The 24,463-nt window shown below is 34.2% G+C and overlaps 2 protein-coding genes and 1 long non-coding RNA gene across 3 annotated transcripts; 1 reads left to right on the top strand and 2 right to left on the bottom strand.

Moving 5' to 3' along the window:
- Window positions 1-6,447: 6,447 nt before the first annotated feature.
- linc.pou2af1 (lnc RNA pou2af1) lies at window positions 6,448-9,425 on the bottom strand. Its single transcript, XM_053506857.1, has 5 exons — window positions 9,245-9,425; window positions 9,026-9,117; window positions 8,660-8,708; window positions 7,770-8,002; window positions 6,448-6,894 (listed from the first exon to the last, which is right to left on the bottom strand). The coding sequence occupies exons 1-5, from the start codon at window positions 9,273-9,275 to the stop codon at window positions 6,559-6,561; spliced, it is 741 nt and encodes a 246-aa protein (XP_053362832.1). The 5' UTR covers window positions 9,276-9,425; the 3' UTR covers window positions 6,448-6,558.
- A 115-nt stretch (window positions 9,426-9,540) lies between these two features.
- On the top strand, window positions 9,541-11,405 carry LOC128532748 (uncharacterized). Its single transcript, XR_008361316.1, has 2 exons — window positions 9,541-9,671; window positions 10,790-11,405. It is a non-coding gene; the product is annotated as an uncharacterized LOC128532748 (long non-coding RNA).
- Window positions 11,406-13,378: 1,973 nt separating this feature from the next.
- si:ch211-213d14.1 (POU class 2 homeobox associating-factor 2) lies at window positions 13,379-22,577 on the bottom strand. Its single transcript, XM_053507096.1, has 5 exons — window positions 22,453-22,577; window positions 21,244-21,344; window positions 14,808-14,844; window positions 13,970-14,271; window positions 13,379-13,843 (listed from the first exon to the last, which is right to left on the bottom strand). Exons 1-5 carry the CDS (start codon window positions 22,460-22,462, stop codon window positions 13,484-13,486), a joined length of 810 nt encoding a protein of 269 aa, XP_053363071.1. The 5' UTR covers window positions 22,463-22,577; the 3' UTR covers window positions 13,379-13,483.
- Between the last annotated feature and the right edge of the window lie 1,886 nt (window positions 22,578-24,463).

The raw sequence follows: 24,463 nt of genomic DNA, 5'->3' as shown, positions 1-24,463 counted from the left end.
TTAACACATCTTATTTTCCCTTTATTCCTTTCTTTACTGCTTATAATCTACAATTGTTTTTAAGTTATTCATCTATTTTGTTAATGAGTAAAAGGTTGATATTAGAAAAAAATTTGTTGTTATTGTTATTTTTAATTTAGAGTACACATTTACCATTGGCTGATGAAATGAAATACATTTAGTGAAGTCAGAGTGGATTTTTTTGTGCATCCTAAAAGACACTGGAATAAGAAATGCTGCATAGGCATTTTGTGTAGTATTTTAGCATTACTGGACATCTTACTATCTTCTTTTCTGTTTTTTTTCCCCTTTTTTTATAACAAACACTTGCTCACACACACACACACACACACACACACACACACACACACTCATATATACAACAGCACAGGCAAACAGAACAGGTGAGAGGAGAAACTTCTGTTCCCAAAGTATTGAAACAGGTTCAAACCAATCCATTCTGGATGAGAGAGGAGTTGCTGCAAGCTAAAAAGCAGCATGCAGGGGCTTGCCCACTCTGTTAGCATGCAGCTTAAATCTGCACCACCACTTTTCTCTGTGTGACAGACCCTGCAAATGGTGGTAATAGTTTTGTGCATAAATCAAATTGTGCAAATGGTGTTAATAGTTTTGTGCAAAAATGTTTGTTTTATGCAGAAAACTGTTAACACCATTTGCAGAGTTTGTCCCAAAGAAAAGTGGTGCAGAGTAAGCTGCATGCTCACTTCATTTGCAAATGGTGTTAATAGTTTTGTGTATAAAACAAATGTTTTAAAAATACTCTAACTAATTAATCAATTTGTTCATATATTTCACTGCATAAATAGTTACATACATTTAATATTTTGGTGTCATAGACTGACGGTGATGGAATTGAATTTGCCTGTATGGGGCTAACTGTACTTGCCTTTATTCATCTTTTCAATCATGACACATTCTTCACTGAAGGAAGTTCATCAATCATGCTAAATGACTTTTACTCATCTTAGAGATAAGCAGGCATGGTGTTTCAGTGTGAGTGAGCTGGTAAAGAGGTTACTGGATACTCAAGGGTCAAACTAAATAATGATAAACAACCTCTTTCTATAAGGAAAAATTAAAAAATTTTACTTTAAACTTTAGGGGAAATATGGTATATCATACGCGATGCTAAGTGCGCTATAATATTAATAAAAATATAAATATTTAATCATTTTAATGGAGTAGACATGATTAAGATTAGAACTTACTAACAGGTAGTTATTTTTGATAAAGTAAGTGAGTGAATGAATGAGTGAGTGAGTGAGTATTTTTGTAAAGAATAAGGACTTGTGTTGTAAATGCAAATGCAGCAAATGTGTAGAGTTTATCATGACTTAAGCAATACAGAATTAAACGAAATTCTCTTAGGTTTTTTTTTTAGAGGAATAAATTAAGGAGTTTCACCTAACAGATGAGAATGTCAAATAGGACTTACTTATTTAACATAACAGATCAGAGTTGTGTCCATTATGCAATTCATGAATCTTAATGATTGATTTAAAAGGAATGTCTTTTACCAGCTGGAGTACACACAGTTTTAGCATTTCAAGTTACAGTTGTGGCCAAACGTTTCTATACACCTAAGCTTAAGACATTCAAACTCACTTTCCCACAACTCAATTTAGTAAGAGTTCAATAAGAGGTCACAGATTTTTTTTTCTGCTTTCACTTTGTCAGATTTTTAGTGGGTCAAAGGTTAACATATTTTGGTAGTGTCTGGTGGCATAGTCTTTTAATTGCCTGAACTTGAATCAAACACTTGGCTAGTCTTCTGCAAGATTCTCTTAACACTTTTCCAAAATTTTGGCTCATTCCCTGACAGAATTGGGATAATTTATTCAGGTTTGTGACCCTCTTTGCTCTGATGTGTTTTGTCAGATCAGGCCACTAATTTTCTATGGGAATTAGATTAGTGCTTTGTGATGGTAACTACAATACTTTCACTTTGCTATCGGTAAACTATTTTAGGAGTCCTTTAAGGTTGGATCTACATTATGTGGTACCTGGTGCCTTAAGTTTCTGCAACCTTTTGTTGCAGTATTGAAGTTTGGTTAATCCTTTCTGGTGAATGTTTATTAATCTCTGTGATGTAATTTGTCCCACATTCCTGAACAATGTGTGGTTCTTAGATTTTTATATTCGCATACTGCAAGTTGTTTGCAAATTGCTCACATGGTCGAACCTGGCTTATAGATGACCATATTTCTTAACATCTTGGCTGAGTTACTTGGATATTTTCAAGTCATCAAGGTCAAAAAAGACACTGAATCTAAAGGTAAGCCCTTTCATCAAAGACACTGGTGGGCTCCCGGTAATTATGACAATTATGCCTATAACTGAAGCACTTAAAAGCCAATGTCAGTGTCTGGATTTTTTTTTTTTTTTTTTTGGAATCCCCCTGGAATTCCAAAATAATTAATTATTAAAGAGTCTAACCAATTTTTCTTAAAATGTCTTATTAATTGATTTCCAGGAATTCACAAGTTCTAGACCCTGGTCTTAGAGGACCCTATTTGCACATTTTAGCAATTCCCAAGATGCCAGCATGCTTTATTTTATTCAATTTAATTCAATTCAGTTCACTCACTCATTGTGTATACTGCTTTATCCTGTGTGCATATAATACGCCAATCCATATTAGGGCACACACAGACCCACACACTGGCGACGGTGCTACTAAGCCACCAGATTCTATTAAATTTGTATTCAATTTTATTTTTAAAATTTTTATTTTAACAATTGTCACTGTTGTAAAGCAGATTTATAGAATTATAAGGTAACTGAATTAACTAATCTAAGAGCAGGAAAAACTTAAAAAACAGCAGGACAGGGGGTCTTATGAGACAATTGGGAACTTGACAAAAAACGTATAGTGATGTAAATTAAATGAAATGAAAATGAGAAAACTGAAATTGATTGAATCAGAGCACTATGCACACATACATTCACATACTCATTAACTCCTAACATATATAGAAGAACGCAATTCACCTTATCCACCTACAATTTAGTAGGTTAATAATAATAATAATAATTGACAAAAATTGTGAGAGGGTTTTGTACTCTTTTCAGTCCATTGTGGCAGGTAATCCATTCATTCATTTACAAATATGATATGATCTGATCTGATCTGATCTGATCTGATCTGATATGATATGATATGATATGATATGATATGATATGATATAATATAATATAATATAATATAATATAATATAATATAATATAATATAATATAGTGTAAGAAAGTTAACTATAAGTAATCAAATAGCACTGTAATGAACTATTCAGGAATCATCTAACAATTTAGCAATTACACCAGACAAACAGCACTGGCTCATTGCCATTACCTTGCTATTGCTTTGCAGGTGTGGATTCAGGATGTAGAGTAAGCCCTAAGGGCACTGAATCTGTTAATTCACCTGTTTTAATAAACTGTTGCATTCCACAGTTAATATTTGGTCTAGCAAAATTGTAGAGCATAACATTTTTCTATACAGTAAATTTGGACATTCCTTCATATAAGATATTTGATATCTTTACAGTTTCTGGGTCCCTTGCAAACCTAACATACTGAGACTCCAACCTTGAAGTCAACCCTTTTAAACTGTTGTAGCATTTTTATGCCCCCTCCCCCAATCTCATTCACAAGAGTCCCTGGACCGCTAGTATCCCAAAGTATTATGCAGGACGCACTATTTACCAAGCATGCCAATGGTGTTCATGGCCATAAAGCATGCATTTTGGGAACAGGGCACTGTGTGTTTATGAATGCAAAACGTGGTCAATATTTAGTCATTACAGTGGTGATGGAAATCCTGTACTCACATTGTGTGGACAGCATCAGTTTGGGGATTAATGGCATATGTTTTGTTATTAATAGAGCATTGATGGATTTTGTATGTTTTTTAGTAAAACATCTTAATAATCAGGGAAATTGGGATGAAAAAGGAATTTAGAATTTAACTTACGCCTTCTCCACCCCCCATCCCCCCGCCCTTAATGGATTCTGTTTTTTATTTATTTTAATGCAAAGAATTTTACTTAGTGTACTGTTCTCTTATCACTCATTTTCTATACGGCTTTATCCTGTATTCAGGATTGCGGGGACTTGGAGCCTATCCCAGGAAACTTAGGGCACGAGGCAGGGGACACTCTGGACAGGGTGCCAATTCATCACAGGACACACACGTATATATACACTCACACTCTCATTCACACACTACAGGCAATTTGGGAAAGCCAATTAGCCTAACCTGCATATCTTTGGACTGTGGAAGGAAACCGGAGTACCCGGAGGAAACCCACTAAGTACGGGGAGAACCAGACCTTGGAGGTGCAAGGCGACAGTGCTAACCATTACACCACCGTGCCCTGTTCTCTGATAATTCTTATGAATACTTTTTAATGTAAAATTATTTATAAAATGTTATTTAACTTTAATTATGTTTAGAACTTGCTCTGGTTATATTAACATGTAGGAGGGATTGCCAATGAATCTGGAAAAAATGTTTATTTGTTCACTTTCACTTATTCATACACCATAAATAGGAATTCCATCCCAATACTCCATGCACACAAATTCATAGGTTCAATTACACCTAGGGCCAATGCATGTATTAGTATATTTAACAGAGGTCAGAGGAACCAAGTGGAGACCCATCCAGACATGGGAAGCAAATGCAGAGAAACTCTGTACACATAAGCAAGAACTGATCATGAAGCTTTGGGGTAGTGGCACTGGAAAACTACCTGTGGAAAACTGGAAAACATTAAAGATCCTATCATTCCTACCCTGTCATTGGTGTTAGTACTGTGAGATTTAAACTACAAAATCTTATTTAGGGCAGCATGATTAAATGTAGTTATAATTAGGCTAGTTGTCCAATATTTAATGGCACATCTACTGTGTTCCAATAATATTTAAATAATTGTCTGAAACATGGACAGGCTTACACTGTTTTGTAGCATATTCATATATTAAATTATATAAGTCATTATCTATATTCAATGAATGTTTGCAAAATATTTTTTAGGTAAAATTTGTTAATAAAATACCTTTTAGTGAAAACTCACTGTTTTCTTTGTTATAAAACTCAGGTTACATGTAACTCAAATACCTGGACATTTTGCTGAGCATTCATTTTCAGGTGCACCTGCAAACAATTACCAACTATCACTTCTGTTTCTTGGAAATATGGAGCCTCTCGTTAAGTGACAGAGCCAGCAGAAGTGTGGATGGATGAGGATTTTAACCCCTGGTCCTTAAAAAGGGAATTTCCACCACGGTTTAATAAGTATGGTTGAACATAAAACACACCCACTTGTTTGTGAAACATTGGCTTCCAGTCAAGTTAATATGTATACTGTGTTCAGTGACCCACTCAGTGACTATGCTGGAACATACAGAATCACCAGAACCTAATGTAACAAAACATCTTCATATCAAATGAGAGAATAAATGTTTCATATTGAAATATGTTTAAATAACACACAAATAATATTTTAAGAACTGTTGTTTGTTTTCATAGCTACACTATGAAACACTTATGTCCCTAATTACAATTTTAATGTTAATTGAATATTGTTTTGTGTGCCGGTTTTTACAATGGCTATTCATACATTCTTAACAATGTCTTCATGTGGCTTTTTGGAATGGTTTCAACTTCAAAGTATTGTGCTTGGAGCATTTTTCTACATTAAATCATAACTGAAATAAAGACATTTGTTTTTATCTCACACATAATGCTATACACTGAAAATAGTAAAATATTTTGGATTTGGCATTGTCAGCAGAACTTCTTAGCTTTCAGCATATCACATTAACTCATTCATTTTTTATTTATAGGCTATGTAATATTTAGTCAAGTTAGGACTTGAGCTATTACATTATTAAGCATTTAATTTGCAGCATATTAAGCCTGTTTTTACAATGGCTATTCATACACTCTTAAAAATATCTTCATGTGGCTTCTTGGAATGGTTTCAACTTCAAAGTATTGTGCTTGGAGCATTTTCTTAAAACATCATACTTGCTTCTATCAGATTTCTATTGGTTACCCTGGAAAGAAAAATCTGGGGTGCTGTAATGATATCTTGTATAGAATGTTGATCTTGGAGTTCAAAATCTTTATCTTCTATAACAATATTTATCCATGCCCAAATACATTCCTCGCTCGTTTTCCAGCCTATTTTGCTTGAGATCAGTTACATGAAAGTAATAACATCACGGAATTACAAAAAATAGTATTTTATTGTAGAATATATATAAATGAACACGTTTCTTGATTTGACTGATACTGACCACCGTTTCAACAAAAGGTGTAATGATACTGATAACTTAGCCATTCCTAAAGTATGTAGGTAATACTATACCATGAAATACATGACCAATTATATATTTTTTTATGAGATTGTTTTTTTTTTTTTTTTTTTTTTTGAAGATTTTGATCAAAACAAAAAAAAAATTAAATAAAATAAGAAAAAATATTGAAATGCTTTCTGGCGCTGTACAAACAATGTTTAGACAAAGTGCTCTTATAAGTAACACAGCTCCGAACTTGAGGAATCTCTTCTACAGTAAGCTTCTTCTCCCAGAGCTTGGTAATAACAGTCTGAGGCGCTGTAGTGAGGAAGTGTATAATCTGCGGCCATGGTCCCATCCTGCAGACTGGGCCAGTGCGAGAGGCAAAAGCAGTGCTGCAGGGTGCAATGCTGGTAGTGGTAATTTTCTGAAGTGAAGCTGGAGGTCATGTCCATGCGTGTCGGTGAGCTGTAGCACGAGGAGGACGAGGAGTGAGACTCGGGTGGCGTGTAGCTGTTATAATCAACCGAACTGGAATGACTGAACGAGTGTGGCGGTGAACTGGAAGCCTGGAAGAAAAGGAAGCGGTTATTACGTTAGGCGTTATCTAAACACACAGCAAAAAAAAAAATCCCCTAATTTTCATTAATAAACACCTACAGTGCTGAATAAATACCCAGAGTGCAAAAATAACACTTTCTGTGAAAAAATAACACCCGCAGTTTCAGATTAACAGTGCTGCACTAACGTCTACAGTGCTGAATTATGCAATTATAATGACCTAAATTACCCAATTACCGGATAATACATAGTGCTGACTAAACACCTTCAGTATTTAATAAGCCTTGTAATGTTGAATTTACTCCTACACCATGTAATTATTTTTGAAATGTTTTGGATTGATATTCTAACGAACTTTTGCGAATTGTCTAGACTAGTCAATTATGACTTTTGAGTTAACTTTTCAAGATGCATACACAACTATAGTGTACATTTATCATTCATTTAACACTTTTAGTATCCATTGTATCCAGCAGGACATATTTAAGTGTAAAAATTAATGTCCCTCAAAACTATATAAACATTAGAGTAGAGAAAATTTTATTAAAATCAAGTAAAGGATTTTTGTTTGTTTTTTGTTTTGGACTGTTGTGGTTTTATGTGTATTTCTTGGTATTCCTAGCAATAAATAAATAAGCAAATAAATAAATAAATAAAATTGGATAATCAAAATCAATTACATTATGAAATCTAAGCAATTGCATATTTTGATTATATATATATATTTGTTGTTCTTGTTGTTGTTGTTGTTGTTGTTATTGTTTTTGTATAAATCTGTTTGCTAATATAAAAACGCCAATCCATGCTGCCTTAAAAGGTCAAACAGAGACATTAACTTAAATAAAACATGGCTTTGATTAGCAGGTGCAGAAATAATACATACTAAGCTGTTATTGTAATAGTCCGTGCATGAAGGGTAGTATCCGTGGGGCCACTGCACAGGAGCAGTCGCACCCAAAGCAGTGCTGGAGCTGAAGTTCTCTGCAGGAACCATGTTCATCAGCAGCTGATCATCAAACATGTCCTCCATGGCCATATGCACGCTTTCTGCAAACTGTCGAGGTTGAAAATAAGCATCCTGTGCCGAACTCCCGCAGAGAATATCAAGTTGGCCCGCTGGAAAAGATGGAGAGGAAAAATACTACATAAGTACAGCAGGGTATTTAAATTGGGCATGTAAAGGCTTGAGATGATGTCACGAGAGGAACAGCCAACAGCTAAATCACATTTGAATAGAAGTTTATAAAAGGAGTCCTTACACATTTTAAGGAATCTTGCATATGGTATCCTGTCTGTTTTTCAACTGTTCTGCATGACGAGCGAATGCAGTTTCATTTTGGAGTTAGTAAGTGGGAATCAGATTTTGCTTTGATTTGTGATCAGCATCTATTTAAAGAGGTTTGCTTTAAGTGGTGTTGCATCCTATTACAGGCTGGCTCACTAATACCACTGTTTTTATTTATTCTGTGCAGATGAGGACTGGCACGATTGACCAAAAAACAAAACCGGTGTGTAACGTAATGCAGAGACATTAGTTGGACATATTATATAGGCATATATGTTTGGACCACTAGTGAATAGTCATGAAAATTAACGTAATGGTTTCTATTTTGTGTAATTATTGGAAACAATTTGATTTCCCTTGAATTCCTTTAGTACGTTGTTAATAGACATGTTATTTTAGATGCACAGTCTTTATTGCGATTTAAGATTTGCAGTCATTGTTTAGTCTTTGGAATAGAGGACACGATGAACCTGAAAAGATGAACCTACCAGTCACTGGTGCAGAACAGACGTCGTGAGTCGTCACAGCTTGTGTTTTCTTTGGGTGGGAAGGGGGTGGAGAGAGAGAGGGAGAGAGAGAGAAGGAGAGAGAGGTTAGCTTTCAGCATTTAATCTTTGTGGCTTTTAACATGCTTTATGCCTATTCCAGTGTAAATATATACCAACAATGTTTGCGCAGGTATCAAACATCCTCATAAAGTACAAGAGCAGGCGTGGTCATATCATGCATTATAACAGTTAGTTTCTGATTCATCCTAGGTACTGATTAAACACCAATCCCACTCTGATTCGCATGAGAAATCCCTTATGCTTTGACATGACATGTGGTATAAAGAAAAAAAAAACAGTTCTCACCCTCGATTCAGCTGCCTGAAGTGCCCTGCGCTTTTGAAGCAACTCCTTGACAGTGGTCTTTACCCGCACACCCTGGTACACCTTAGGTTTGTCTGTGAATGAAAAGAAAAAATATACACAACAATAAAATCAGTGTCCTGATTGTCCTGCATATATAATCTATCGTACATTTGTTTTCATATTTATTTAGTTTTACAATAATTTTTTTCTTTTTTTTACCAGTTGTTAGACCATTTATTTTTGTAAACATATGCTTTAAAGTGAACCTATCTTCGATTTAAAAATGCCTATTTGCATAGTTGCGCAACAGTCATTCAGCGGTTCACTGTAGAAGAGGCGCCAGCTAATGGTTTAAACCCAGTGCATTACAATAGGCACATGTGAAGAAATGCAGAGATCTTTGCCTAATTTCAATCGGTTTGCTACAAAACGGATCATTTTCATTTTAGAAGACGAAACCACAGTTTTATGCCAAGAAAATATCCAGCATTTCTTAAAATCGGTCAGCACTCGGTTGTAAATAGTGGTTGGTTGGTAAGCAGGCATGTTAAGTGTAGGAAAAGCACCGCACCCAACCAGGAAGCACAGCATGTAAAATGGAGAGAAATCTTAAGCGGCGTGTGTAGAATCGCGCCAAAACACTTCGGTAAGTAGTCTAAACTATTTGCAATAAGGCTATAGGAATAAAAAAAAATGCATTTGAAATCAAAAATTTGCTGGTAAGCTTTGGCAGTCTGTGCATCTTCTTTTCTTCTTCTTCTTGTAAAATGAAGCTCTTTGTGCTCTTTCCGGACTGGTGTGTGTTGTAGACAACATACTGGCGAAATATACCCTAACCGATCGATCGCGAATTTCGTTTAATTCCCGTATCGATTGAGTCGACGCTTGGTTTTATGTGCGAGTTAAATAAATGTATAAATGTAAAAATAAAATATAAATAAAGAAAATTGTTTACGAACCGAAAACCTTGAAGAATAATAAGCTGTTGAAATCGGTTGTAAAATATAGCTACATAACCGATCATATGTAAGATTAAGGCAGAATTTTACAGTTGGGCTGATATTCGGTCAGTGGGCGTCTTCATGAAATTTTAAAAATAAGTCTAAAAGTTCCGAACAAGGGTAAAAATGCTAAGATAAAAACAACGCCACGCCATGGCGGAGGTGATAGAGGCAGCAGAGGTGAAACTGGCACTGATGCTGATAAGATTGCGACAGGTTCGGCGCATACTCACACTTACTCTCATCTAACTATTCATATGACTTATACCGAAACCTCAAATCGGTTTGGAGTTGGAAAAATATTCAGATTAGTCTGCGCTCAGTTAGCAGATAAAAAAAAAAACTGGCCGTTATTCAGAAAACGAAAAAAAAAAACCCTTGGGCAAGATGCATATTTAACACACTAAATCAAACATCAAATTAAACGAGTAGCTAACTAAATACATTTGAAATCATAAACGAATCCATAAATCGAAATACAGAAATATGAGATGTATATATGATGTATATAACAAAAAACATGCATATGAAGAAACTCGTGGTCTGATTGCTAATAATTTTCAAAAACTGCATTAAAATAACTCCTAACACATCTTTAAAAACATCCCTTACAAGTGTAAATATATTTTTAAACAAATTGCTGTACTGCTGGTCAGAGAATGTTGGTCAGACGCATGCTGCACCTTTTTGACCCGTTTGAATTAATTTATTTCTTCTGAATTTAGATTTTAATCCATTTGCCTTTTTCATGTGTTTTTTCCAGGTCCCAAAGGAGAAAGAATAAAATGAGAAGAAAGAAGAAGAAGATTTACTCACCAGACATTATTGGCGTGAAGAGGAGCAGGACCCAGTGAAACAACCCAAGCGCCTGTTCTTGGCTCTATTATATGGGCAATAACGAAATATTGCTAAAATTGTTACAAAGTCTCAATCAATCACTCTTACAACACTCTCACTATATACAATTATGCAGTAATATAGCCAGGAAGGCAATAGTTTGAGTTTTTCTGCCCTCATCCCTACTATTTAAAGTCCCAAGAACTCAATGATTTGACAATGATTTGATTGCGCGATACTTTCAATTTGAATATTCAAAGACTTCGCAAAAATACTTATATCTTAGCGATATTCGCTATTAGAACGCATGTAAGAGCACCCCCTTTAATAGAATATTACTCCATTTCACACTTTGACATAAAATCAAAATTATATTTTTGACATTTTATCACCCTTTTGATATTGATGCCAAGAGGCTGGCTGTGGAGCTCTCTTTGCATTTTACAACATCAATGAGCGAGCAAATGTCATTTCAAACAACACCCAACACTATACAAATGTCCTAAAGTGCATAACTATATAAATAAATAAGATATAATGTGTTATGTGGCTTAATTGTAAACCATTTTCCAGAAATGTAGGCATAGGGGGCGTGGCATAGTGGCAGCCATTTTGACCATCAGAGCATGGGGAGCTTGTGCTCTCTGACATATACTTAACAAATCTTATCAGTTCTGTACTAAATTATTTTGGTTTGATCATATTTAACCTCAATTTTATATTTATAATAATACAGACAGTACATAAACGTTTTTAGAAGAGTAGGGTATTTAAGTATTTAAGTATCTCAATTATTAATTTAAAACACATCTAATTAAATGTTGCTATTGCAATACTAATAATATATGAAAAACCTATTTACAAAATATATGTATTTTATCTACTTTGAGGAATTTTGTAATTTAAAGCAAGATGACATTAATAAAATGAAATGTGGTCATGGTTCAATTTTTTCCCCCTGATGAAAGCACATTAGAGTGCCATGTTTATTACAAGGACCCTAATATAAAACGTTAATATTATCTCAGCAATTAAAATAAATTTTAATATACGACCAAACTTGTCAAACCTCTGAGTCAAAGATAGATGTAAGCAAAAAAGGAACATATTTGTCATTCAACACGTATGTGTTTTGGATCGTCGTTTTATTTAAGTGTTGGATTAATATTTTGTTATGGGTATTATCTATTTTCAGTCTTTTAGTGAGTTTTAAGGCATTTTAACACCATTGGATGCTAGCTGTCTGTGCATCATACACAGTTTATTACACTTTGTTTTGACATGATTCACGCAGGTATAGGCTACTGTATGCATAGACTTCTGTCTGTAAAACGTGAAATAATTAAATAGAGAACACATAAATATATTGCAATGTGTGTGTGTGCGTGTGTTGTGTGTGTGTTGTGTATGTGTGTCCGTACGCGTGCATAATAGTTTTTATTCTACTCGGCATGGGTTATTCATTCCTGTCGCCACCACGTGGTCTAAAATGGAGAAGTCAATAAATCAACGCCGTGATTACACAACAAATGCTGGCCTATTCATAACTTTCTTTTTTTTGTGATAATTATTTAAAGCATTTTAGAATTAAACCTTTACATGATCAGAACGAGATTTTTTCCACATCTTTTTTTTTATTTAGACGTTTCTACCTGAGACAACGCAAGAACTAATAACTGTTTAGGATACTAATTTAACTAGATATGAAGTAGTCTAATATTAAGTAGTAACTGCCTTAAGCCAAACAATGAAGTCAGCACAAAAATCCATTATGTTGTCCTTTATTTTGCACAGAAGAGCAAATCAGATATTCTGTAAATTCAGCTTTGCCCAATACATGCCAATTTAGCAGTGACGAGCCTTGGAGTGCGTTTGGTTTCCTGGGAAATGCCACGTTCAAAACTGGACGCTTCACAGATTTGTTCATGCGAAATGCTTTTAATAAAATGTTACAGCGTTTTCTGTCTAATCTTTTATATAAAAGATAAGTAATCCACACAAAGTCCTGCTTAAAAGCTTTAATATGTGCTAACAATCAGAATACCTAAAATCTAAAAAAGTGTTTATGAAAAGATAAACATAATAGAATAAAGATAAACAGGATAAAACTTGAAAGGTTCTATAAACATATACATTTTTTCTCATTTCAGTTTTTTTATAATGTATACATACAGCACACCATTTAATAGATCAGGGGGCAAAAACGTATTATTATTATTATTAGTTGTTATTGTAGTTTAAAATACATTACAGTAATGTCTAGGCATTTTTAATATAAATTAGCAATACATCAGTGAAATATATACGTAGGTTATTACACTAAATGCAAAAAAGAAAGTTAAAAAGAATATATTTTATATATTGAACGTCAGCTCAGTAAGATGTCTTGTTTTCTGAGTTCCATTTCCATTTTTTTTTAAGGAGTTGGTTTTTGTAGAAAAAAAAAATGCCTTAATGTCCAATAATGTATGCATTGGTGTAAAAGTTTAAAATCTTTTATTTTCACTGATCCCCCCAAAATTAGTTTAAACTCCTGATGTTTTAAAAGTTGGAATGGAATGTCCTTTGTTTCTCCTATATTTAACAAGCTTTGCTATTTTTGCAATTCAAATGCTCTGCATCAGAAAGTTCTCCTAATTTCACAGTGTGACCAGGCTCCAGTGGCATCTTCTTTGACCCATGGCAGCATGTCATTCAAGGCAGAGGGAGCCGTGTCAGTGTCCTCCGTAGACAGAGCTGGGAGTTTGGCTACATGTTCACTATATGTTGGGCAAGGGAAGCCAGATGGCAGCTGGAAGGAAGAGTGATAAGGCACATCATCCAGGGGATGTAGAGAGTAAAACTGCGATGAGCTTATGCTGGAGTTCCTAGAGGATGAACGGTACTGGCTGGGGCTGGATGGTTCTGCAGGTGTAGGAGCCAAACTGTTTATGCACAACCCGTCTGTAGGCTCCATCCCAGCTTGCTCCCAGGAGTCCCTCTGTATGCACAAATACAAACAGGTTTTAAATTTCTGCTGTTATGATATGACATATATATATAGAAAATCTACTGCTTCACTTTTTAAGAGCAAGAGAAAAAATCCACACCTTACTAATAGTCTTACCAGCATATAGTGAGAGGTATCTCCAGTAAAAGGGGGTAGTCGACTGGCCAGTGCAGTGGATGAGAAAATAGAACTACCTCCCCCCGAGTGAGCAGCACTGCGGAAGTCACTGAAAGACTCTGGGTAATAACTATCTATTAAGGATGAGTAAGTAGACATTGGTGTAGTGTCACAGGAAAAGGACTTCCCTGTCAGTGCTGACGAGTAGATATCTGTTGAGAACTGCTTACTTGAAGAGCATAATTCAGCATCAGAAAAGAATGGTCTTCTCATGCTATAATATCCTGGCAGTGCATGGGAACCTGAACACAGTGTAAATGAGCATGAGTCCTGCACTGTTAAGTAGACTGTGACTTATTGTAATGAGTTAGCAAATGCAGAAATATTAATAATAATAAGAAGAAAAAGAATAAGAATAAGAATAATATATAGATAGTGGATCAATAAGCAGACATTCAGTAAATTATAGTAGTTAGTAAAATTAATGTATACACACCTACTGTATGTACACACACATGCGCTTACACGCACTGTATACTATATGGAGCAGCTTATAATGGAATAAAAATACTGAGTAAGGCCAACTCTGTCAATTCAAAATTCATTTCTTCCTGTTCAATTTAAAAAAACTTTTATTGTTTGTCTATAAATATACAGTATGTATTATAATCATGTCATTTCGGTAAACTCTCTATGTGCATGCAGTTGTCAATATAAACACCATGCCTAAGCAATGTATAATTTGTATAATGTGTGTATAAGGACATGTTGAAATAGCTTTTAAGTTTGGGAACAACATGGAATAAACATTCAATGATTAAAAAGAAATCACTCTCACCTGCCATTTGGACAAGTGGGCTCTGAGGAGACACCCCCTAAAAACAAAGATACAAGGATACACAAACAAGTAGACAGCTTTAGATTTAAAAGGCTTACATTTATTGTTTTATGTAAATAATATATGGCTAAATAAGTACAATATAGAAACATATGTGACTTTAATTATACCAAAATATATCTGTAACTGCATTTTTTCGAGAAAAACAGAGATGCAATCCTGAAAACTAGGGATTATAGAAAGTAAATGTTATTATAAGTAAATATATTTAAACGCTAACCCTCGGAATATTAATCTGATGATCATTTTGGAGATGGCCTTGTTTTATGGTTTAGTATATTGCAATTGTGGCCTTTGCAGTGTTTAGTTTTGCACAATTTTCAATGCCTTCAGGTCCCTACAGTTTAGAATAGAAGTATACTCTTTTTACCCAGTAATTGTTGTTGGTGTGCTTTGGGTGGAGCAATGTGCTATGTTTGAATAGGACTGAGCTTGAATGGTGGTTTTGAGGGCTATTATCATTGTACATGTCAGGAAAGTGAAATAATTGAACTTCTCCATTTGTTGCTCTTTTTGCCCTTGGCACTCTTTCCTACCTCTTTAAGTTTGCCGTAGATAACATATTGTGTGATACCTTTGTACATTTTAAACATTATTTAGACAACATTTGCTGGAATAACTTTTTGATTGTATAAATCATTTGTATTGTATTGTATATTGTACTGTATTGTATAGTATTGTATATTAATGTAAATTCATTGTAAGCAGTATCATAACAACTTATTTAGGTAACAAATCTATTCCAGGGAATAACACTTGTTTTTATGTCTAAACACTTAATACATCTTACTGTCAGTAGGAAAATGGGCAGCTGACTCTGATGTAGAGGCTATAAAAACATGCATATCATTTATTGTATAAAACACAAAGAAAACAATTAAAAACTGTAAAGCCTGTAACCATAAATATGAACAAGCAATGTTGTGTTACACACACACACACACACACACACACACACACACACACACACACACACACACACACACACATTTCCTTTTTTAATAATTAAAAGCACAACTAAAAGCTTGGGATTTAGACAATGAAAAACTTAAATAGTGATGCTAATCAAGGTGAAAATGGAACAAGATATGAGTAATTAGAGATTGCTGGGGCTGATGGGTAGATTATTTCAGCATCAAATTGTGCTCTCATGACAGAAAACATGTCAAAAATGAATAGAGCAGCTCACTGCAGACAAAACTGATACGCAGGAGGTTCTCTATCATTTGCATATTACAAACATGAAAGAGTCGATATCAACGTAACCCTGGCTGGAGGGCAAGCAAATTTTGAGGCCTGGATTTGAATGTCATTTGCCCATCGCAAGACTTCCCAGTGTTGCCTATCTACAGCTCAGTGCATCTACGAAGGCAGGGTATGAAAAACAGGCTGTTGTGCGAAGAGCCAGGATCCTCTATACCTAAAATGTGCTTGAGGAAAATGTGACGAGCTAGTGGCAGGGAGTAGGTCGGATACAAAGATGTTAAATGTGATAGTCAAACATAGCATCACTCAGTGGTTATGTTTTATTTTTGTACTTTGCTTTTTGAATATCATGTTCCATACATTTATAAAAAAAAATATATAGGGAACACTTTGTTTTAGGGTAACACATAGCCTTATTAGGTGTTCTTTGTAAGATTAACTAAATCTTATTTGACCTCGATAAGTGTGCACTACTTTTACTAGGGTACATTGCATGCACATTCACTGCCCTTTCTGTTACTGGATTTTTTACAAATGTTTTAAAATAGACCACATTTGCCCTATTTACCTGTTATGTTAAATCTGACCCCGGTGATGGTTTACAAATGTGAGATTTTTTTATGATTATTTGTTAATGGGTACATTATTTGTTTATTTTAAGATTAATTCAGTTTATTGTGATCTCTGTAACTTTCTCTTTGTTTGTTCATAATTTACACATAAGTTTTTTTGGGGGGGACATAATGGTTCTGTACTTATCCTTGGGCATTATATGGTCCTCTTGCATGCATACATCAGTTTTAAAAGTCTGCTGTGTCCTGTTTTTGTTTAGACTATAGAATCCCCAGGTTATCTTCGTTACAACTTCCCTCTTGATCTCCTTATTATTTATTCATCTGATGTGTACCTCTGATGAAACTGCAATGTTTTTAGTGTTATTCAGAAAGATTTAGAATACAACAGCAAAATAAAAAAAATAGGAGATCATGTATCTTTTTCATCTAAATTTATTATTTGATAAAGTTTCCTCGAACACACAGACAACTTTAATGAGGCCTTACTGTGTAAAAAAAAAAAATCATATGAGTTAAATGTCTCTTAACCCTCTTGTGTTTACTTAGCAGAAGAAGTCTTTGGCACCTAAGTCTGACATGCACCACTGAGTGCGTATTAACAGGTAAGGTGAGCTCAGGTAAGAGCTCAGGTAAGAACTCTGTACCTGTGTCTGTCAACACCTGAGGCCATTCTGAGTTAATCTGAAGTACAGAAACCAGCAGGGTATATTTACAGTTCCATGTACCTTCATGATTAAAGTATTAGTGTGGTGTGTGTGTGTGTGTGTGTGTGTGTGTGTGTGTGTGTGTGTGTGGGTGAGGTGATGCATCATCATGTTGCCAAAGTCATAACCATGATACTCATGACATCCGGTATTCTTAGGAATACGAAAAATAGTTTTTATCCATTCTTTATCTATTTATTTTATATACAGTGCATAAATATGTGTCTGAGATCTAAGACTGCCTTATGTAGAATTTTTTATTTTCAGATTTTGCTCGTCTAAACCCAAAGATGGTAAGTCATGTTATTTTTATCCTGTTGTATTCCTAGTCTTGTTTCATCGAAAACAAAATCAAACAGACACAAAGCAAACAAGAAAGCAAAAATACTATAAATGCAAAATAGATTTGCTTAAATCCAACATGTTCATATGCACATGAATATTGAAGCAGAAACTTGCTAACAGCCAGTACAACAAACTAGCCTGGTGAGAGTGGAAGAGAAAAAAACATGGAATGCAAATGCTCTTTCTAAACAGAGCAGTGGTGGCATTCACCATTGCTAACACACAGGAGAGCTTAAGTCAGCTGTGTCTCTTTTTACGCTTGATGCTCAGAGCTTTCTGCACTTGTGGCACACTTTCTGTTTCTTCAGATGATCTCACGAGCATACTCTAAAGATTTGTAAAAAAAAAAAAAAAAAAAAAGTCAAATTCTCACCCTTCTTCAGTGAATCATCTGACTTGAATATACCTGTATTAACTTCTATAACTTGACAGTTTTAAAAACCGTGCTGTAATCACGTCTGCCCTGTGCTTATCCAAGGGATGTCATTCACAATACTCACATTCAATATCCTTTCAACACATTTAATTCTGTTTGCCTTTTCTTCTACAGTTGTATAGTGTAATGGGTTATTGCTTCAGAATATATATGAAGAGGGTGTATTCTCTTTTGATTTTCATCCCTCTTAAAGTTTCTTCAATTAGTTTTTTTTTTTCAGAGAGTTTTTCCTTGCCACTTTCAATACTGACTTGCTTATTAGTGATAAGTTAAACATTTAATTTACATTGTACAATACTGTGTAAAAATCTTGAGCCACCCCTTATTTCTACATTGTAAATCAAACTAAATTTGACTTAAATTAAAGTAATGGGAACAAATGCTTTTACTGTTACAGGCTGCAAACTGGTTGTTTATTACAACTTCAGCAGCAACCTCATTTCCTTTCTCGTCTGTTTCGACCACTCAGCATCACTGTATACTAATCACTGGCCTAATCATCTCTCATCATCTGCATCTGTTTGGCACTGGTTTATGCCTTAATTTAGATGTTTTATGCCTGAATGATTCATAGGTCACTGTGTGGCAAACAAAAACATTACTATTATACTGGTCAGGTACAGAGTCTGGGTCTTTTGAACTGAGTTATGAAGAAAATTGGGCGAAGGGCACCTTGTTGACTATGGCTATTACTATATATATATACACTAATGTTTAAAAGTTTTAGAACACTTGCAAATTTTATTGTTTTTGTTTAGTGATTTATTTTCTACATTCTATAACAATACTGGGGATTTCAAAACTGTAAAATAACACATATGGGATTAGGTAATTACGTAACAACAAGAAAAACAACAGTTAGTTGTTATTATAGGACACAGAGGTCAGCCTTTCTGTAATAGTTCTTGCAAGAACAGTATTGTCAAGTGCATTTGCAAAATTCGTCAAGCACCATAATAAAACTGCCGCTCATGATGGTTTGCCCAGGAGGGCGAGAGTTCATTTAGAGTTATGAGCCTGAAAAATGTTATAAAGTCTTTACAGAGCATAAATAGCAAACAGATCTTACCATTAATTGTTCAAAGGAGATTAATGCATTTTTTGATTGCCTTTACAATGTAGAAGAAAATAAAAATCAGGAACCATCTTGGAGTTAGAAAGTGTTCTAAAACTTTTGAATGGTAGTATGTGTGTGTGTATACAGTATATATATATATATATATATATATATATATATATATATATATATATATATATATATATATATACAATACTAAACAACTTAAAATGTTTAAGTAGATAAAGTCAATTTATTACATTTAGTTTTTAATTCTTTTTTACCTATACGCATATAAATTTTGTTGTTACAGTGCTGTGCAAACATGCTAGGCACCCTTTTTAATACAAATTTTATTCTTTATTTGTTTGCAATTTAGGTGAGGAAAAATACTTTTTCAACCAAAATGAAACACTACTAAACGTCATATGCCAGTGGGAAAAGCAATATATTACATAAAACATATTGTTTGGGGAAAAAAAGATTTATTAATTTATAATAGATAAAAAAATAAATCAAAATTTTTTAAAGGCATCCTTAAAACACATTGCTGTATATTTACTGTATATTTCATGAAATTATAAAAAAAAAAATGTCAGGTCCATTATCCAAATGTTTTATTTACAATATGTAGTTATGAAAAGCTTAGGCTCATGCTCAGCATGGATTACACTGTAAGAGAGATAGCTATTTAACTCTTTTACTGTTGCTATTATATTCAGACAGCAAGTGTGGCAAGTGCCTGCCTTTGCTCTGTGTCAAGTTTAGACCTGAAACTTTGTTTGCACCTGTAGATAGTCTGTCTCTCCTTTTAGTTAAAAGGCCACAGACTTTACAAAAGCCAGCTGAAACTTAAACAGCTTTTGTGTTGCCGTAAATGTGCTTAATTTAATCTTAAAATGTTTTTAGGCATTGTTTTATTTCTTTGACCACAATGAAACTAGTGTATTTAAATTTGTAGCCAATTTTGTTTTTCTTTTTGTATAGCACTTAAAAAAATTAATTCATTTTAATGAATAAATAAGAACCAAATGTAACTAACTGATTACCAGTGAAATCTCAACAAGACTGAGTAAAATAAAGCAATGTCTGACTAAAATGGATTAAAAATTTATAAATGATGATTCATAACAATACTACATAAAATAATTTAAAGATATTATGTTTTGCATTAAATATCACAATTTATTCAAAAAAAATAGTAGCATAAAATTAAGTAGCAAATAAAGATTGTTTTTTGCTGGCATGCTTCTTACAAGCCACATTTTGTACCATTCACAAAAACAAAAATCACTGGACAGATATTTATTCATGCCTATGCATGATGTGTGTGCTGCCGTGCCGTGTGCTGGTGTGTATAAAGTAACCTGCTTTTTGTGTGATTGTATATTGGCTTTCTTTTCTAAAACTGCGTGAATGAATCCAAAGTTAAGACGGCAATGCAAACAGAAGCGGCTCCACTGAGAAACAATAGTGAGGACTTAGCCATGAAAGGATGGCATTGCTGGTGCAGCAAGATGTCTAAAAGCCTTATTCTAGTCTGTCTGGGACAACAATGACAGACTTGTCTGTGGTCTGCAGCAAGAACAATATTACTGGGCAGGTGTGCGAGATTTTGACTTTGCATAGGCAGACCACAGACCAAAACGGCAGCTTAACTTGCTGTGGCATGGTGTTCGTGACCATTTTCATTGTTGGTTATTGTTCTGGCCTTCATTGTGAGTACACATATGATTGCTGTGCTCCTTTTAGCTACTTATTGCTTATGTTTTGGTATTTACTGATGGGCTTTACATTACCACACGAAATGGAAAAAGAGCCAGATTGAAAAAGGCATATACCTAAGACCAAAGACTCAAGAATCATTAAAATACAACGACAATCCCGTCAGTAAATAAAAGTGCAAAGCCAAGCATACGGTTAGCAGATAGACATACCAACTGTTTTAACTGACTGCTTGTATGCAATAAAGAAAAAAAAGTGCATAGGAACAGTCATACACACTGAAATTCAGTTGAACTTAATGGCTAGATATACTAGAAGTTGAACTTACAGCAAAACGTGGTCCACTGGTTTGTCGTGATCTCTTTTCGGCCAGCAGATCCTTGACAGTATGCTTGACTCTGACTCCCTGATAAACTCGCTTGGAATACTCTAGGGAAAGGAATTGCAATACTAAATACCTTGGCACAATAAAATGAACATTATAAATTATGGATTTAATTGAAAATATTTTGCTTATTGAAAAAGCCTTTTCCACTTAAACTAAGATTTTCAATTGTAGTAATAATAAAATACCCTATTTTGTATTCATTACATTTGAGTAAATAGCAACTTACAAAAAAGTGTTATTATAAAACTATACAAAGTATATAATTTGGTCGCATGCTTGATCAGCCTTTCATAAATTTGTAGATGAATTATTTGTGAATCATAGGTAAAATTTTGCTTGAGAATTTACAGGTAACTTTCTGATAATTGTACATATACTGTGCCTGCAGGGGTTTATCTGTCACATCCAGAAACTTTAGGCAAGTTCTGATCAGTGAAAACAGGCCCATCATACTAAATCTAATAGAACTACATAATATTGTAGATTCCTCTTAGCTACCTCAGCTACCTCAAACAATGCATCATCTGAAAAACATTTACAACTAAAAGACAAGTAAAAAAATAGATCAGCTGGTAGGGTGACGTATTAGCTATATTACATTTTATAGCATTAATTACAGTTTTTTCACACATATTTTTCTATTATATATTCACTGTGTGTGTAATATTAATCACTCGGAATAACATTCCTGGTTAGCACATAATCCTGTGAACAGATGTCATATTTGCAATTTAAAATGCTTTGAGATAGGAAATTGCATGCAAAAAGCATAGTAGTATTATGTAAAAGACCACAGATTTATGAATGAACTGTAGAGGGTATGAGAGTTTCAGTGCATCCCCTTCCTTAAAGTGGAGAGTAAAGCTAAGCTATTGATTAAGCTAAACACTGCTTTGTGAGCCCTAGATTGACTTAGTTAACTTTACGATTTCCAAAATGGCAGTGTAAAAAATGTGAAATAGAAAAAGACCAAGCAAGTACAATTGTAAGGATAATACTGTGTAAGAGACACCGTTTCAGTCCCATATATGCTGACAATGATCACCATGATTCAGGTACAGATTGTATTAAAACACAGTATCATGATTTCTTAAGTAGAAGAATAGTTTTAGCTCACTAACAAACGTAATTGTAGATTATTTAGCTTACCAGTTTCCATATTGCAGATCAGGATTCTTGGCGCTGAGAGCAAGTGCAAGGCCAATCACTATTCCAGCAAAATGGCAGTATCTACCTCAATACATAAACAGAATTTGATCATTGTACCGTGGACATCAGACCTTAACTAAACGTAAATGCTACTTTTCCATCAAAGCAGTATGGTTAGGCAGCTTTTGAAATGACCATCACCAATTTGTTTAAATGCAAATAAATGGTAGGACGTTTTTCCAATATTTGCATCTATGTTCTAGATTAAATAGGAGAGGACACTAAAAGTAAAGCAACATCACTGGCAAACCCTACTTGCTATTTGGTTTCTTTTTACCATTTATTTAGTTTTTAAACGCATTTAAAGTTGTAATAGTTGATTACTATGTCCAGGATATACAGCAAACATATTCTATATAAGTTTAAACATAGTACTAATCCACTGGTAATAAAAAAAAATAATAATAATATAAGAAGAAAGCAAAATCAAACCTCACCATTTGGTTGTGTTGCGATTTTCTGTTTTCTTTATGTTAGATTTTGTTAGTAAAGTTAAACTCTAGGTTGGATATTAATCACTTGGTAAATTCTAAGAACAAGGTTAGTTCTATTTTTTTTTTTTTTGCTGTATAATTGTTTAACTTTTGTTTTTCAGATTTAATGTAAAGATGTGCTACAAATTAATAAGATTAATCGAATAGTGCATACTAATCTAACAAATAACATCTGCATGTCTCCGACAGGATGTCAATGGCTGATGGGTTGTATATACTTAGGATCATATGTAATTTTCTAAACATTTAAGTTCAAAGCAGATTTCCTGCAATAACTCATGCATGTATAAAGCAATTAATTAACACACTAAGCTTGGCACAATTTAAAGCATTACATGGCTACAGGAATAATCCAATTGAAACTAATTGGGGAAACATCATTTGAAGCAGTCTTTTATTATTTGTAAATCTGACCTAAATCGGTAATATACCTTGAGTAAATTAGAAAAAAAAAAAAAAAAGTTGTTCCTGTTTTAGCTTCCTGTCGCTCTTGGGTAAATGTCAGTCAGCACCTTCCCACCCTCTCTCTGCTGAACCAACATGGGCTTTTTTATTTTCAAATTGTTGCATATTAGCGTTTTTCAGTGACAGAATGAGAGCTGTTTAGTTTCACACAGCGCTGTGCTGCCCTCTTGAGGTGAACTGCACAATTACACTTTACAAGTCATTCCTTTTTGTTTCCTGTTGAAACAAAAAACACCATTGTGAAACCACCCAAAACAAATTGTTTTAGATGTGTACTTAAAAAACAGCATTATCAACATATTGTTTTAAATGAAATAATGTATTTATTGTGTATGAATCTAGTGATGTGTATAATCTATTAAACCTAATAATGTACAATTTGGGTGGTCATGGACATCCAAAAATTTGGATGAGAAGGAAAAAAGCTATAAGTCCATGGGAATTGGGGACAGCATGGGAAAAGACAAATGACAAAATACAGTATGATCTCCTCTCCATGTCTTACTTGTCTTGTTATCAAAAGGGAACAGCCAGTACACATTCCACTCCTCCTTTCAGAGGGGAAATATTAGTTCTTAGTATCATCGTGTTACACTCTCACTCCCTTACTTTGCCCTGTTCTTCTGACCTCATCCAAAAAAGGGAATCTTTCTGTTAAAATGTCATCAAGTAGAGAAATACATCTGCGTATCTGAGAAACATACTTGTTTTGTAAATGTGTCAAAAATAGTATTTAATAAACATCCCTGATATTTCTTACAGATGTTCTTCTGCAGTGTATGGCAGTGAGGTATTTCAGATATACTGTACTGTATTTGCAAGAGGGTGTATATGCAGACTATCCCCATTTTCTTATCATTCATTCATTCATTCATTTATTTTCTTAAGTAGCCCCTTTTCTCATGGTCCCAGTAGAATTCAGATTCATGCAAGGAACACAGAGAACAAGACCTTTACTGATTGTGAATACTTTGCTTGAGGGAATGGGGATA

The sequence above is a fragment of the Clarias gariepinus genome, chromosome 11 (assembly GCF_024256425.1).
Source record: "Clarias gariepinus isolate MV-2021 ecotype Netherlands chromosome 11, CGAR_prim_01v2, whole genome shotgun sequence".
Taxonomy (NCBI): domain Eukaryota; kingdom Metazoa; phylum Chordata; class Actinopteri; order Siluriformes; family Clariidae; genus Clarias; species Clarias gariepinus.
Note: the sequence above shows the minus strand (reverse complement) of the source record. Positions and strands in the feature narration are given on the sequence as shown.